We start from the raw sequence: 18,322 nt of genomic DNA on the forward strand, positions 1-18,322 counted from the left end.
CTAAGCACTGTATTGCAATACTTGCATTTTGCCCCGTCACTCGTATTAGCCCGCTTCATATTAGAAAAATGACTTCTTCTTGTGGACATTACAAATGTCTGGGAGCGCTCTGGCGGTCTCTGGTGGTGCAAAAATGTATTACAACTAAATTCAATGCACGCCATTGACGTCACTTAACCGAGCAAAATGTTTCACTCGGTTACACAATTTTTAACGGTTAATCGGTTAACCGGTTAACCATGGACACCCCTAGGCTGGAGTACAGGAGCAGTATTGTGGTGATGAACGCTGCTGTTTCCTCGTCCTCTCTAGAAGCAGCTCATTTCATCTCTCTCCATGTGTCTGTGTGAATACTGTAAATAATGAACAGACAGATTCTGCTGTCTTCTGCTCAGCTCCTGTCTCTGTCATCGGTGTGTGTGTGTGAGTGAGTGCGTGTGTGTGTGTGTGTGTGAGAGAGAGAGACGTACACACACACTCACACACACACACACACACACACACACTCTCTCTCTCTCTCTCTCTCTCTCTCTCTCTCTCACACACACACACACACACACGCACACACACACACACACACACACTCACACACACACACACACACACACAGTGGCAGCTGCTGGGCTGTGTCTGGACACACAATGCTGTGCAGTGACAGCAGGCAGATGCAGGGTTCAGATAGCAGCTCTGTTTATTCACTCATTCTTCACACTGGAGCTGCTCCACCCCTGCTCTCCAGTTTTAGTAACTGCCCTGCTTTTACAGCCCAGAATAACATGCCTGACTACAAAATCTTGTTCTTTCGTGATGGATTAGATAATTACGGCTGTCAAATATATATATATTATTTATTTATTTTCTCAAATATTCTTAACATTTAGAATATTCTTTGAATTAAAATAAATAAATCAACATTTGAATGCAAATCCGTTGCACTAGACTGTGTGTGCATCATTCGTCAGGCAGCATTATCAGCGATGACGATGGTAGTGTCATTGCATTATAATGTTTTTGTTGGCTCATCCAGGTGAAGCCGCTGGATGTTGTTCAATCAATATATATTGTGTGAAACGAGAGCATCAGTGTGGAGAAGATGCTGTTTACATCAAAACTGAAACCAAGCCATTCACACTGAACACATTTTTCACATTTTCTAGAGGGACATCTATCAGCGTTGCACTCGTGTCTAGCTCAAGAGCCGCATGTTTCGATAGCCATGCACTATTAGTGTTAGCTCAACTTTTAAAAGACACGTCTCAAGACTTTATGGTGTTTTCCTCATCCTACTGTCTCTCATGTTTTTAAATGAAGAGTCTACGCTCTGTGATTGGTTTTCGGTCCTTTGTATTAAACTATACATACATTTATGGTGCTGTTTATTTTTCTAATTGTTTAAGCAACTTTATTAATTATATATGGTTTATAAACATTATGGACTTTTTTTTCCTCTTGTGGCCTCAGGAGAGAAGCCAAAAGCTTTTCTTCCCTAAATTACCTTTAAAATGTTAATATAATTCGAATTGTGATCATCCTTAAGTAGAACATTATAATTAAGTTCTTCAGTCATGTAGATAGGCCTAGTGTAAATTAAACCGAGCATTGATCCCAGAGATCAGCAGCATGCTCACAAACACTAGGTGGCGTTGTAATCACACTCTCACTCATATATATCTCACAAGTGATCATAGTTTCTTCTTTCGAATTAGGAAAATAATACAAATATGGTTAAACCATACACACTCATGAAACGATGTGCTTGAGCGTCTCGAGAGCAGTGATCTTGAGCTCTTTAATGCTCCTCTCCTGGACTACTGCTCAGTTTCTACAGCTCAGAAGATCACGGCTCACTCCATGTGTGTGTGTGTGTGTGTGTGTGTGTGTGTGTGTGTGTGCGCAGTGATCCAGATATTACTGGTTTGTTGTGTTCACAGTCTGTGTGTAAGCAAGCTTGATGCTGAAATGTGAATGAAATTCTCCGTCAGTGTCTGAGCAGTGTCTCTGCATCACCTGACCGTCACGTCCAGCCTCGTTTGCTCTGTGTGTCCCGAATGCTGCCATACTGACCACTGACCTTCTGAAAGCTCAGTGACCGTTGCTTCAGTAGCTTGTTGCTTATGGAGACTCAGAGCTGTATTTAGGAGGAGACTTAGGAAGAGCCAGTGCATTACAGAGACACAGGCTTCTTTTATAGTTCTGACAGTTCTCATGTTTCATATCATCTTCATCATGATATAAACTAGGCTTTTTCACTTCCTGTGCTCCTTCTAATTAAAGAGCAGGTATTGATACTTTGTCCTAATATTGAGTTCTCTACAACAGGTTTAAATGCATCTAAGGTCAGAAAACATTGTAATTTTCTCAGAATATTCATTTAATATTAGAGTATTTTGCCAATGATTCCAAAATGATTTGTTCGGACTCGGAGCAAACCCCGCCCTTCCTCAAGCCTGCTCTGCTCTGATTGGTCAGCTGGACAAGCCTGCTGTGATTGACACAGAGAGATCTTGACCCAGTTAGCCAGCGCTACCATTGACAAAACACCTTCACATAAAACAATAATAAAGAGCTTCAATCTGTTCTTATAATAATTACATAAAATACACAAACACTTATGCAGGAGAATCATATCCACAGCTAAAGTTTAGCTGCTAAACTGTGAACACTTCAAACAATAATAGTGGATACAACTGCAGCTGGTCGCATCAAATTACAGAACTGAATAACACATTTCTATGGACAAAATGCATCTACAAATAGTGGAGGAAACATAATGAGCTCCTGCAGGAAAGTATGTGATCCAGGCTGCCCAAATCATGATACATCTTTATTTTAAAGAGGGGGTGAAATGCTAGTTTTCACTCAATCTCCTGTTAATCTTGAGAGTAATACTGCATCCTTCATAACTCCAAAAAGTCTTTAGTTTTATTATATTCATAAGAGAAAGATAGTCTGTACCGATTTTTCCCGGAAAAACACGACCGACTGGAGGCGTGGCGTGTGGGCGGAGCTAAAGAATCACGAACGCGAGTAGGCTTTTGCTTTGATAGCGTTTGGAAGCTGTGACATTACCGTGAGGGAAAAACCATCATCCAAAACAAACCATGGCTTACAGTCAGATTCAGCGTATATTTATGATCCAGAATCAGATCCAGAGGCTGAAATTTAACAAATGCAGCAGCAGCAACGATTCGCTCCGAGCGGGGCTCGAACCCGGGTCTTCGGGAGGGGAGGCGGACGCACTAACAAGGAGGCAGAGATATTTGAAGCAGTTTTACTCACCGCCTGCGGATTCCAACACACGATCGTGACCCTTTTTCCTTGGGATTGCATCATCCTTAAGAAATAAACGATGTGCAAATCCGTCGTCAAACTGGGCCTTGTTTGTAAAACGAGCATCTTCGAAATGCAGGGAACAAACAAAAACACTTGCACAACTCCGTTGATGCTCTGTAAAAATGTACGCGCTCTTCCAGCAGAAGTGCCTCAGGACCCATATAAGGAAATTCCGCTCCATCTAACGTCACACAGAGCCATACTCGAAAAAAACTTTCCGAAACTTGTGACAAACCGGAAGGAGTATTTTTGGAACAGAAATACTCCTTCAAACGTACAACTTAATTTTTGAAACTTTGTCCATGTTTAGCATGGGAATCCAACTCTTTAACAGTGTAAAAAACTCAGTATGCATGAAATAGCATTTCACCCCCCCTTTAAGCTTTTAATTGGTGCATTAGCCTAATGGCAGGGGCATTTGCAGATAAAATAAAAACACATTTCTCTTTCTGAAGGAAGAGCTCCTGTGTATCGTCTGGATTCGTGTGGAGGAGTCCAGTCTAAACCTTGTGTTTTGATGTGTTTTGTTTTCTTTGGATTTATACTTGGATCTTTACTCTCTTCAGTCTTGATATACTCCAGGATCGGAGCTCTGGGTTCAGATCCTGTGATGATGTGTGTCCTGGTGCAACCAGACAAAACCAATAAAACCCATTACAAACAAAGTGTTGACGCAAGTGCTCAAAACAAACTCCAGACACAGGCGCTGCAACAGGCTTTTACCCGTGGCACACCATATAGCCATAGCTAACATTACCAACTGTCTTGCTTGAAAAAAAAGGTTCTAAATAAAATAAATATTTAGTCCATACTACCTTTATTTGTTTTGTATATCATTTCAAACTGCATTTCCACATTACAATTTTATATAGACTATTCATAAACTGAATTAACAGAAAAATTGCTATATCGTTATGTATATTGTTATCGGGATATCAAATTTTGTCCATATCGCCCAGCCCTTCTCCGGGATATTGGTTTGTTTGAACTCAGAGGGAGTGTCAGACACATTAAAAAAGTTAACAGCTTAAGTCATTTGTGGATTAATGCATATTGGAGACGTGAACCATTAAAATGATTCAGTTCGATTTGGTGAACTGGTTCAAAAAGATCCGGTTACATCGAATGATTTGTTCATGAACCAGATATCACAAACTGCTTTGTTTTGAACTCTCTCTCACACAGACACAGAAAGAAGACAATGCTGAATAAAGTCGTGGTTTTTGCTATTTTTGTACCAAAATGTATTTTCGATGGATTTTCGATTTTCTTATTTTCGTTGTTTGAAACAACATGAGGGTGAGTTATTAATGACATAATTTTCATTTTTGGTTGAACTAAAGCTTTAACCATTTCAAGCATCTCTTCTCTGATTAGACAGCACCTGAAGATAACTGATAGTTTGTGGATGAATGGGATCTGAGAAAAACTCTTGCTTGCTTCTTCTGGAAAGTATAGATTGAGAATGACCTTCAGCGTTGCAGGATAAAGAAGGAAATCCTGGATGCCAGCTTCTCTCATTTCCTTCCTAACTGGCGTAAATGCACTTCTTTTTGCAGTGACTGGAGAAAAATCTGGAAAGAAAACAGAGTTGCTCTGTCGTGTGTTTTCACCGAAGTCTTGCGGGCTGCAGAATGAGCTCCCTGTCTGTGTACCGCAACAGTTTACAGAGGAAAACCCGTGGTTTAACGCGATCTGCGGAGAGCCTTGTGTACACGCGATGCACTCGCTCCACTTCTATCTCTTTGCCCTCCAGAGATGGGAGCCACATCGGTATCGATCTTTTCAAAAAGCCCATAGTGTCGTCCTCTTCTGAACCTTCAGGCAATCCAACCAGACACCGATTACTGCGCCTGTTGTGATCCTGTCATATCGTGATCTGCAACAACTTTCTCTTGTTCTCTCATCTCCCCTGTAAGAAGATCCGGTTTGGAGCATAGCGACTGAACATCTGACAAGTGAGAAGCAAACTCATTCTGCATCGCCATCAACTCAGTTCTGAGAATGTCCTCGACGTGCGAAACAGTGTTCACCATCTTCTCCACCATATCACCTTTGGTCGGTGGCTTGGATTTCTTATTAATCGGAGAAGAAATCCTGCTGTTTCCGATTGTGAGCCATCAGGGAAAGTATTATTAATAAATAAAACTTTAAATAAAATGAAAATAAAATCAGCAAAAAGGGGCCAAACAGCTGTACTCAAGTGTGACTAGGTTCATGAGCACGTCACTGTCTCCTCAGATTGCCTACTATTTCCAGGTTTCTCATGACTGTGGAATCGATGCTAATTGAGCACTAGGTGTAAGCGTAACCTTTATGGCTTCATTTCCGAAAGGAAAAAATCCTGACTTTGTATTCCTGCAGTTACTGTTCCATTAATGAGAGAAAGTGTCATTGGTGTATCTAAAAGCACTTGGTAATGTAAAGCTTCACTCTCAGCAGTAATGGTTTTCATGAGCTCAGTCATATGTTGAATCGTGTGGCTTCTGGCTGTGTGAGTTCTGACTCATGAACAAATCATGATTAGTAGAATGTGCTGCGATTAATCAGCAGATATGTCATACTTCATCAAGCCGGCCTCTGCTGATGACTGATAGAGATCAGATCAGTCTGTACAGCTGTAAATACTGAAGAGAGTCTCACTGAGTGAGTCAGATGAAGTCACTGCACACTAAGGTTACTGACAGTACTGTGTGTGTCTGGACTTACACAGAGCCCTTGATGGAGTTTAGCTGGTCTGTCACTATACAGTTGACTCCTGACATCTGTATTGTACAGACCAGTTATGATCGGTGTATCTTTTATAATTAATTGGTGTTTCCTACGACTCCCCAACAGAACTTTTGCTGCATTATTGCACCGGTGTTGTGATTGTTTGTTTATTCCGAGCGGCAACCTCCCGCTCTCTCTCGTGAAGCCAATAAGGAAGAGACTAAAACTGCAATTCATCGACCGGCCGCTTGAGGCTGGCTGCAGAAGAGAGTCAGTCCCATAGACTCCCCATGTTAAAATGCCCAACTTTACAGCAGAACAAAACATGTTTACAGCCTGGTTCAAAAAATGATTTTGGTCTATATTGCTTATTTGGCCCTTCCTGACAACTGTGAGGGGGTGAATTTTTTTATAACTCATCCGTTTAAATTATATTAAGACTTAAAATTCTGCATAATTAAGGGCGTGGCCACTTGAGTGACAGGTGGATTGCCGCTCCTGACAATGCCGTCGCGCTAGGTGGGCGTAGCTTCAGCAATGAGCTCCCGCCTTTTTGCCCATTTTCGATTATCCGGGAGAGTCGCGCGGTGACGCGCTGCTAAGATGGCGACGGCCCGCTCTGCACACTTTAGGCTTCAAAACCGCTATTGAGGAGTCTACGGGTGACGTCACGGACACTACGTCCATATTTTCATCACGTCCATATTATCATACAGTCTATGGTTTATTCGGAGTAAACTGGGAGTGGTTTTTAGCTGATTGCATGCTGGAGGTGGGGCTTGGTCTGCACAACAGGAAGCAGAATCATCTGACCGTGTGTCCGACTGCTCTGGTCATTCAGATCCTGAGCCCAGCACCTCATAGTCTTTATGAGTGTGAGCCGTCACTGGTTTTTCGATTCCATTTGATAGTGATTATCTCGTATATAAAGCAATTCGATTCTATATCACAATGCATCACCATGCATCACATGGCCACATTTTAATACATATTTTATATCATTTATTTTAATGTCCACTTTAATCAATCTACTAACAGTTATTAGAGTATTAGTAGTCTGTCTGCTTAATGTCTTCTAACACTTTATTTTGATTGGTCCACAACATACTGACAATGAGAAACTTTACAAGTATGTGTCAACGTATTCTCCTAACCCTAAACCTAACCTTACATCTACTCTGAGAGTTAGTGAATTAATGTTGATATGTAGTTGCAGAGCTACTGAGAGTTAGTAGAGTGTCTAAAATAAAGTGTAACCTAAATTAATAATAAATCAAAACAATTAAGAATTTAACACACTAGATTTAGCTTCAAAACATACAAACAAATATAGAGTAATAAAGGTGGTGATAAAGTGATAAACAAAAAGAACTTTAAAGTCCTATTCGGACAGGACTAGTTTTACAGGGGGTCGTTAGAGAAATTTGTGTTTCACAGACGTACTTGATTAATCCTGTCCGAATCTGCCACGTCTGTGTTTTTCTCACACAACATCTGTGATAATTTCAGAGAAAATTACCTACTGTTTTTCAGCAAACTCAGTGATCCTCTGAGAAAACGAATCCCGTCCGAATGTGAATGTCTGTGATTGCCGGGCCAACATGAATTATCGTAGATGCTATTACCACACTCATTGTTAATATATTTGACTCCCAGCAAAGAAATAAAAAATAACAATAATAAAATCAAGAGCTGGATCACGTAAACTGTTAATACTGGCTATTGTAATATCAGCGTCAGTTAAGATTACTCGCACTAAATTACATAATGCTTTAATTACATATGCTTTAAATACATTATTAAAATAATAATAATAATGATAATAATAATAATAATAATAATAATGGGTTTACTACAAATAAATAAATAAATAAAAAATTACATAGTTAAACTAAAGTAACCGCACATTACCATGGTTTTGTTACTAGCTTTACCATGCTATTTGTAGTAAAACTGATTATACTAATGGTAATCAATCCGAATGACTATATGCAATGCACACATACAGAGCGCATGATCTCTGTGACGCCCAGATGCACAAAACACACCATCCCACCTCTGTAATAAACACGGAGATGTTAGTGCCGTCTGAACTGGTTCATGAAACTCGCAGATGTCAGGTGATAAGAATCGAAACTCAAACGTAGTTTTAGAAAACTAGTCCTGTCTGAATAGGGCTTAAGTATCTGAAAGTTTACAGACAATCATAGTTATGGGTTTTTCTTTTTTCCTTAGAATTATTGCCATTTGTCTATTACTCATGAGATCATAGACAGTGGCAGCTTTAATACACACTTATGTTTCCAGATATCAGATGTTTTCTCCGGTTCTGAAAACATAAACACGACTGTGGTTACAACAATTTCCAATCATAAAAGTATTCAGAGATGAAAGTGTGTTTAAACTTCAGAAAAAAACAAAAACACCAAGTGCACGTGAAAGTCTGTCTGTACCTGTCTGAAGAGAGAATCTCAATGCATCGGAGCATTGATTATTTCTAACACCACTAATTGTCTTCCAGTCACATCCATAAACATGAGAAATAAAATCAGCATGCTGTGTGAAGCTCTCAGACTCCCAGCGTGTGTTGCCTGCTGGGGTTTGGAGATCTGACTTTCATGTTTCTCACTCAGGTATGACCCATCCTCCTCGGTGCTGAGGACTACAACTTCCTGTCTGTGGAGGACTTCCTGGAGCTGAAGCGGAGCGGTGGACTGCTAGAGACGTATAAAGGTCAGTCACATTCCCTCAGTCTATCATCATCATCACTGCAGCTTCTCATCAGATCACCATAAAACCTTTGCACATGCCCAAAGATAGCATTAGCATGCTAGCATAGCCAAAAACCTTGAGCATCTCAAACACTTTGATGGATGCGCAATATTTACAGAAGCATTTGACAAATGCTTAACAGGGCCTGAATGCTTAATGCTAAATGCTTAACAGGGCTGAATTTCATTTTTTAAACTGGGGGGGAATTCCCCCCTTACATGTGTCACATGGGGGGGATCTAAAGATTATGGGGGGGGAGAATAACTTTTGATGCATCGGTCTAATTTAATCATGTTCATTTATTAATATCTACAGATTTGTATGCATGAATTGTGCATTTCCAGTTCTCAAATCAGTTAACAAAAAAAAAAAAAAAAAGTTATACAAAATACATCATGCTCTTCAAATTGACATTAAGACCTCTGTTTAAACTAGGCCTATGCTATATATTAATGTCTATTTCAGTTCATGTGTTTCAGTTCAGTTCAATTCTTTGCTTTTTTTTTTTTTACTTTTGATATTGATATCGTAAATTGATATTAAGAACTCAGTTTAAACTATAAGTATTTATGTCTTTCATACATTTCAGTTCTATTTCAGTCATTTTTTTCCATTTCTTTTTTTCATGTGACTTATTCTAAGTTTCTCATCTGTCTCCTCATCTTCATTTCTTTCCATTTGATGATGGCTCTGTTGAAGTCAAAGGTAGGGAAGGGAAGGTCCAAGCTCTGAAATGATCATTAGATTTGTGAGACTTGTATTATTCAGTGAATTTCTGAATTTAGTTTTGATCCTGTTTTGTGTGCTGAATCCACGTTCACACGACACACTCGCTACTGGTATGACCATGGCTGTCTTAATGAGTTTCTCCATTTCAGTGAAAACTTTTTTCTTTGGATCGTGATCTGCATCATCCGAACTTGCATTCGCTTCAGCCAACGGTCCATATTTAAACTACTACGCTAACCAAACAATTCATTTTCTGTGGCCGTGTTTGTGCGCGCGGGAAATATGCTGCGCATAATGAATAGAAAACAAGGGGAAACGCGCAGTCACATGCTCAAACAAGTGGAAAGCTCGGGCGCGCGCGCCGCAGTCTCATTTCCACAAGCGCTTGCACTCCAGTGGCGTCTGTCGTTGCCATGCAACCAACTGCGCTCTCCATGATGACAAGAAGGATCAGCAAAATATTAATTGATTTCTAGCCCTTGCGTTAACTTTATTACTAGATATATTTATAGATATATTTATGGAGATGAAAAATAATAAAGGCGCCCTGTACAGCTATGATCAGCTGTTCGGCCGAGCATTCAATGTTGTGACGCTGTAAGCTGATCAGTTGGTTCGTTGCTGCCGCGCTCTATCACTCGCACACCATAAAGAGCAAAATGTTTTTTAATGTTTCAGTTTCGTTATTACAACGACAATTTGGAAGCGGATAATTTCTTCACAAACAGCTCATTTTGACTCAAAATGTTAGAACGCTGCACCTACACTTGATAGTGTGAATAAGATCAGCGCAACGCAGACCGCTGCATTGACAGCGTGAAACATGATCTGTCTACAGCAGCCAGGGCTCCGCCGTTTACTGTCTATGAGCTCAGCGCTGAGACAGAAAATACCGGTCCAGCGCTGATTGAGGAATTAAATTCGAAAATAAAAAGACAATTGGACTAGACAATTTGACATTTTTTCTCGCATCTGTGAATTTATTTTTTTAATCATTTGCTCTGAGATGAAGCAAATATATTTGTGCGGGAATTTCTCGCACTATAAAAGCTAACATTGCGGGAATGGTTTAAATTATGCGCAATCCCCGCATTCCCGCACCGAAATTCAAGCCCTGCTTAATCAGTATAGGATAGATAAATAGTTAATGACGTTAATGATATCCAGGAGTCACTCACCCTCTTTGTATGAGTGAACATAACTTTTTAACAAGCATGATTTATAATGTGTAGATTGTGTCTTTAACTTGTCTACTGATTTTTTTTGTGCACGTGTCCAAATGTACAATTGAACAGCAAAATTTAAAAAGCCATTATAATGTAAAAAAAAAAATGCATTAAATAGATTTGATGGTGACATGTTAGTTGAATCCCATTTATTATAAATTCAGTTATGAACCCTGTTGAAAAAAAAAACATATGCCTGTTGGGTATGTTTTAATGCTGGGATGCTGGTTTATGCTGGCCATGTGCTGGCAAAGGACCAGCTTATACCAGCAAAAAGAACCAGCATAAACCAGCAAAGGACCAGCAAAAGGACCAGCATAAACCAGCAAAGGATCAGCATAAACCAGCAAAAGGACCAGCATAAACCAGCAAAGGATCAGCATAAACCAGCAAAAGGGCCAGCATAAACCAGCAAAAGGACCAGCATAAACCAGCAAAAGGACCAACATAAACCAGCATAAACCAGCAAAAGGACCATTATAAACCTGCAAAAGGACCAGCATAAACCAGCAAAAGGACCAACATAAACCAGCATAAACCAGCAAAAGGACCAGCATAAACCAGCAAAAGGACCAACATAAACCAGCAAAAGGACCAGCATAAACCAGCAAAAGGACCAGCATAAACCAGCAAAAGGACCAACATAAACCAGCAAAAGGACCGGCATAAACCAGCAAAAGGACCGGCATAAACCAGCAAAAGGACCAACATAAACCAGCAAAAGGACCAACATAAACCAGCAAAAGGAACAACATAAACCAGCAAAAGGACCAGCATAAACCAGCAAAAGGACCAGCATAAACCAGCAAAAGGACCAACATAAACCAGCATAAACCAGCAAAAGGACCAACATAAACCAGCAAAAGGACCAGCATAAACCAGCAAAAGGACCAGCATAAACCAGCATAAACCAGCAAAAGGACCAGCATAAACCAGCAAAAGGACCAGCATAAACCAGCAAAGGATCAGCATAAACCAGCAAAAGGACCAGCATAAACCGGCAAAAGGACCAGCATAAACCGGCAAAAGGACCAATATAAACCGGCAAAAGGACCAGCATAAACCAGCAAAAGGACCAGCATAAACCAGCAAAAGGACCAGCATAAACCAGCAAAGGATCAGCATAAACCAGCAAAAGGACCAGCATAAACCAGCAAAAGGACCAACATAAACCAGCATAAACCAGCACAAGGACCAACATAAACCAGCAAAAGGACCAGCATAAACCAGCAAAAGGACCAACATAAACCAGCAAAAGGACCAGCATAAACCAGCAAAAGGACCAGCATAAACCAGCAAAAGGACCAGCATAAACCAGCAAAAGGACCAACATAAACCAGCATAAACCAGCAAAAGGACCAACATAAACCAGCAAAAGGACCAGCATAAACCAGCAAAAGGACCAGCATAAACCAGCAAAAGGACCAACATAAACCAGCAAAAGGACCAGCATAAACCAGCAAAGGACCAGCATAAACCAGCAAAAGGACCAGCATAAACCAGCAAAAGGACCAACATAAACCAGCATAAACCAGCAAAAGGACCAACATAAACCAGCAAAAGGACCAGCATAAACCAGCAAAAGGACCAACATAAACCAGCATAAACCAGCAAAAGGACCAGCATAAACCAGCAAAAGGACCAACATAAACCAGCAAAAGGACCAGCATAAACCAGCAAAAGGACCAACATAAACCAGCAAAAGGACCAACATAAACCAGCAAAAGGATCAGCATAAACCAGCATAAACCAGCAAAAGGACCAGCATTAACCAGCAAAAGGACCAACATAAACCAGCAAAAGGACCAGCATAAACCAGCAAAAGGACCAGCATAAACCAGCAAAAGGACCAACATAAACCAGCAAAAGGACCAGCATAAACCAGCAAAAGGACCAGCATAAACCAGCAAAAGGACCAACATAAACCAGCATAAACCAGCAAAAGGACCAGCATAAACCAGCAAAAGGACCAGCATAAACCAGCATAAACCAGCAAAAGGACCAACATAAACCAGCAAAAGGACCAGCATAAACCAGCAAAAGGACCAGCATAAACCAGCAAAAGGACCAACATAAACCAGCATAAACCAGCAAAAGGACCAACATAAACCAGCAAAAGGATCAGCATAAACCAGCAAAAGGATCAGCATAAACCAGCAAAAGGACCAGCATAAACCAGCAAAGGACCAGCATAAACCAGCAAAAGGACCAGCATAAACCAGCAAAAGGACCAACATAAACCAGCATAAACCAGCAAAAGGATCAGCATAAACCAGCAAAAGGACCAGCATAAACCAGCAAAGGACCAGCATAAACCAGCAAATGGACCAGCATAAACCAGCAAAAGGACCAGCATAAACCAGCAAAAGGACCAGCATAAACCAGCAAAAGGACCAGCATAAACCAGCAAAAGGACCAGCATAAACCAGCAAAAGGACCAGCATAAACCAGCATAAACCAGCAAAGGACCAGCATAAACCAGCAAAAGGACCAGCATAAACCAGCATAAACCAGCAAAAGGGTCAGCATAAACCAGCAAAGGACCAACATAAACCAGCAAAGGACCAGCATAAACCAGCAAAAGGACCAGCATAAACCAGCATCCCAAATTCAAAACATGCCTAACCAGCATATGCTGTTCTTTTCATCGGGGAATGCATTAATCTTCTCATTGATATTGCATGAGTCAGACTGCAGTATATGAGTGTTGTGGCCTGTACTTTACGCCTGATTGTTTTTAGCTACAGTCTCTGACCAAACATTCAGAAATGTCTGTGTGCTTCTGCAGAAACTCTAGCACACTCTGTAGTGTCAGCTTTAGTATGCTGTGTTCTCCTGCACTGAGCTGTGTGTGTGTGTGTGTGTGTTTTACAGATCTCTCTTTCTCTGCCATGCTTTCTGTCCCTCTTTCTTTTCAAGCATGTTAATGGGTTCCTGGTTGCCTAGGTAACTATTATGGGACACCCAAGCCACCCGTCCAGCCTCTCAGTAGGACAGTGATTACCCATGATGCTTTGCGACACAGTTGCACTAGTTCCCAGAAGTGCTGCGATCGCGTGAAGCATGCAGGAGTAGAGCAGACAGTGCTGCAAGGAGGATGCAGACATGAACAACACGCTTACAGGTGAGTGAGTGTGTGTGTGTGTGTGTGTGTGTGTGAGAGTGTGTGCTGATGGAGCTCTCACTGTCTCTGTGTGGAAGTCTTCCGGCTGGAGTATGTGTGTGCGTGAAGATTTGTGTGTGTGTGTGTGTGTGTGTGTTTGAGAGAGCATTAGTGCTAGAGTTCTTGAAGAGAGAATCTTGTCTGACAGTTAGAAAGGCTGCTTCAGTGAAGCTCTGCAGACTGAAGGCTTTATTTGGTGAGGGTCTCCTCTGTAGTGACTGAACACTGCTAGCTGTGTATTAGCATTCTGCTGTGCTCTCGTCTCAGAGCTGGGATGAACACGGCTGAATGCACTGCCAACAACAAAACACATCGGATCAGATGATTATCAGCTTACTGAACTCCAGCACTGAACCGTTAGTTAGTTCAGTCTAATTAAAGAATCAGTTTACATTTAATTCACAACCAAAAGAATCAATAGAAGTTGTTCAAAATACCTTATAGGAATCATTTTACATTTCATTAACTACATTTCAGTGACTAAATCTAATTAATGGAATTGTACTGTTTTTCCTAAAATGTGTGTGTGCCAGTATGTTTTAACTAAAGGCACAGGCTCAAAGCTAGGGTTGGGTATCGTTTGAATTTTATTGATTCCAGTTCTGCTTATCGATTCTTAACAATTCGATTCTAATAAGATTTAAAAAATCTGAATAAAAAGACAGAATAAATAAACATATTTATTCAGTGATTTTACAAAGCGTTCTGTTTCAGCTTAATAACATTAGCAGCAGAAGCAGTTTTACACTTAGGAGCGTTTGCCAATGGTTTTAACAAAAACATAATGTAGCAAAAACCACTAGACTAATTTAAATGTGGAACATTATATTATGAAAGACAAGTAAATAGTCAATAAAATAGGCACAAATAAATCAGTTAGCAGCAGCATAAATAACTGAACAAATTTCAGAAAATAGAAAATAAAATGGAATGTTTAAAAATTGCATAGTTTTCTTTTTAGGGAAGTCAGCGATTAATCAATGATCAGTTGATTGTGGATAAGAGATTGATCGATTAAAGCTGTGGATTGTGTTAACTGGTGTAATGTTGTGCTGCGTGTGGCTCATGATCAGAACACGTGTGTGTGTGTGTGTATAATAATACATCATCATTCATTCATAGTCTACTAATTAAGCTTTTAACAGTACATTAAAATAGAAACAACACAAGGTTCTTCAACATGGAAAGCAATAGAACTGTAGTAACTGAGTCATTTCATCAGATAATAGTTTCATATCGTGTGCTTTGCTGCGGGACACAGGACAGAAAGGCTATCATACAACTTCCTATGATTTATTAATTTGTGGCAACTGTCCATGTTTCATTAAATCTGTTCCCTAAATAACCCATGATTTAACTGAAAGAAGGGTTCTTGGTGATTTGGAAGCTGTTCTGGAGACCCAGCTCTACTCACTGCAGGGTTGTGCATGTGTTTGTGACTCTTCTCTTGTGTTTCCTCCCACTCCTCCTGTGTTTTACCCAGAGTTCTTAGCTTGTAGTCTCTTCCCCTCTCCCCTGCTGTGCACAGGAGACTCCAGACGGCCCGAGGTGCGAGACAATGCCCCCAGCTACATGCTGAACAACATGGCCACCTCGCCACCGGGCCTTCCTCCAGACCAGGACCCGCTCGGAGCGCTGCCGGATAACTGGGAGATGGCCTACACCGAGAGCGGAGAGATCTACTTCATCGAGTAAGACCTTTCACTCAGACCAGACCACACACACACATGCACACACAGACACACACACACACTCACACAGAGAAGCCCCTTTCACACTGCCAAGATCAGCACATGAAGCCTGGGACACAGCAAGAGTATTTTTGTAAATGAAAAATAAAACGGAGAAATAATTTTTGTAAACTGAAATAAATTGAATGTAAATTTCAAAATAAATGAAAAACTAAACTAAACGAACAAGAGTACCTAAAAACTAACTAATATGAAATAATAATTAGCGAAATTAAATAATCATGTTTGTGATTTAATAAGCTCTCATTCTGTGCCAGAAAATCTGACCTGTAGTTGTTGGAAATACCTGTAGATGGTGCTTCATGCACGTGAGCATCTATTTACAGAGAAGGCCTTTTTACTTTAAAAAAAAAAAAAAAACAAGACGTGGAAAATTAAATGGTAAATAACTATAAAATATGAAATAATAATGCACACCCTACAGCGCACGTACGTTTAAAAACATGCTTGATGTGCGAGAACAACGTGAGAGTGAGTTAACAGACACATAATTAAAATTTTTAGATGAGCTGACTTTAGTGAATAGTCATTTAGGATTACTATGGCAAGATCCGTGTCACGAGCACCGCTTTGACTGGACAAAACACTTCCAAAACGAGAGAAAACAGCAGCCGCGTGGTGAATTCACCGCTTGCCCAATGTCCTGTTTGGTTTTTGAACTGAAATTGATTGTGTTGCTCATCTGAAGCACGTGCACGCTGGGACAACTGTGTGCAAACATCTTTAAATCACCACATCGCATTTAGTTTTGATTAGTATGAGGTTGCAAAGCATTTTCGATTGTTTGTTTTTGTGTATGTTCATAGCTGGAGAGACGGGACATACTACTGTGCACCTGTGCCAAAGATCAAACAAATTAAAGGGTTACTTCACCCAAAATAGGCCACAAATTACTCGCCTTGAAGTCATTCTAGGTGTATATGACTTTCTTCTTTCAGACGAATCCAGTCTGAGTTATTTTAGAAATGGTCATTCAAGCTGTTTGAGACTCAGCGGGTGTCGCACTGCATCGGTCCGTTGATTAGCCTTGTTGTTTGGAAACTTGTCATGTTTAACAAGATTACATCATCATGAATATGAATGGATACATTTTATACATATAAGTAGCATATTTTTGTTCAGTTGTAAAGAATATTTGTTTTATTATTATGAAGAGGTTTGTACAAGAGTTAAACTGTGCAAACATTCAACTTTCAAACATGCTAAAAATTATTCAACTGCTAAAATTAAATTAAAATTACTTTGGTCTACGCTGGAAATGTTCCATCAATTCTGGTAAACTATAATTACTAAAACTAAAATATATAAAAACTAAATAGAAATGGGTTCACAAAATAAAAACTGAACCAAAAGGAACAAAACCATTAATGGAACTAACTAAAACTAAACTGAAATTATAGGAAATAAAAAAAGACAATTAAATAAAAAACTAATTTGAAATGTAAGTAAAATACTTGTTTCTGAACCATACTATAGTAAAGTATTTGAATTAATTTGTTGTGGTAATTCTATAGTTGCTGGGTCATATAACAATATATTACAATACATTTGTAGTAAAAAGTAAAGTATACTGTAATATTTATATTTGTATTTATACTGTATATTTTAAAATATTTAACTCTCATTACGTAGTAATTAATAATTCTGGGTGTTAGATTTTCTAGAGTAATACTCCATTGGATACTCCATACTTCTACTCAAAATGTATTTTTCGCATCACTTCATAAAATGATTTATTAAATACCTGTTTACAATAAGCACTCATTCGCGTGTACACAGAACAAAGTTTGAGGGCGCACACATGATATCTGAGGGAGCGCAGGGCCATGATCACTATACGGGAGAATAACCCCGCTGCAAGACAAGAGATTCGTGCTGACACACTCTCGTATTACAATACACTCTCGACATTTCCCATTAAAATAATGCCAAAAACGGCCTCAAATAAACAATAAACAATAAGTCGTACAAGCTGCAATCCATTTCTTATTGGTTAAAGTGGTCATATGATGCAATTTCAAGTTTCTCTTTCTCTTTGGAGTGTTACAAGCTGTTCATGCAAATATAAGATCCCTAAAGTCTCAAACCCAAAGAGATAATCTTTATCAAAGTTAAGACCACACCCTCCTAAAACACCTCGTTTAAACACGCCCCCACATCTCTACACAGCTGTGTAGACGCTTTGTAGACGCTCTGTAGAGGCTGTGTAGCAATATGTAGAGGCTGTGTAGACGCTGTGTAGACGCTGTGTAGCAATATGTAGAGGCTGTGTAGACGCTGTGTAGAGGCTGTGTAAAGGCTGTGTAGATGCTGTGTAGACGCTGTGTAAAGGATGTGTAGACGCTGTGTAGAGGCTGTGTAGAGGCTGTGTAGAGGCTGTGTAGACGCTGTGTAGAGGCTGTGTAGACGCTTTGTAGACGCTCTGTAGAGGCTGTGTAGATGCTGTGTAGATGCTGTGTAGACGCTGTGTAGAGGATGTGTAGACGCTGTGTAGAGGCTGTGTAGATGCTGTGTAGATGCTGTGTAGACGCTGTGTAGAGGCTGTGTAGACGCTGTGTAGACGCTGTGTACAGGCTGTGTAGACGCTGTGTAGAGGCTGTGTAGATGCTCTGTAAAGGCTGTGTAGATGCTGTGTA

At 40.1% G+C, this 18,322-nt stretch overlaps 1 protein-coding gene across 11 annotated transcripts in view; it reads left to right on the forward strand.

The window, feature by feature from the left end:
- magi1a (membrane associated guanylate kinase, WW and PDZ domain containing 1a) overlaps positions 1-18,322 on the forward strand; it is a 68,948-nt gene that overhangs the window by 12,170 nt on the left and 38,456 nt on the right. For 7 of the 11 annotated variants that reach the window (XM_052562875.1, XM_052562872.1, XM_052562876.1 and 4 more), the window contains 3 exons: positions 8,679-8,778; positions 13,647-13,896; positions 15,464-15,626. In XM_052562875.1, the coding sequence (XP_052418835.1) occupies positions 13,878-13,896; positions 15,464-15,626 (182 nt within the window). In that variant the 5' untranslated portion in view covers positions 8,679-8,778; positions 13,647-13,877. Of the gene's footprint in view, positions 1-8,678; positions 8,779-13,646; positions 13,897-15,463; positions 15,627-18,322 lie in introns of those variants that run through there. The other 4 variants (XM_052562879.1, XM_052562880.1, XM_052562873.1 and 1 more) reach the window with 2 other exon arrangements.

The sequence above is a fragment of the Carassius gibelio genome, chromosome B8 (assembly GCF_023724105.1).
Source record: "Carassius gibelio isolate Cgi1373 ecotype wild population from Czech Republic chromosome B8, carGib1.2-hapl.c, whole genome shotgun sequence".
Classification (NCBI taxonomy): Eukaryota; Metazoa; Chordata; class Actinopteri; order Cypriniformes; family Cyprinidae; genus Carassius; species Carassius gibelio.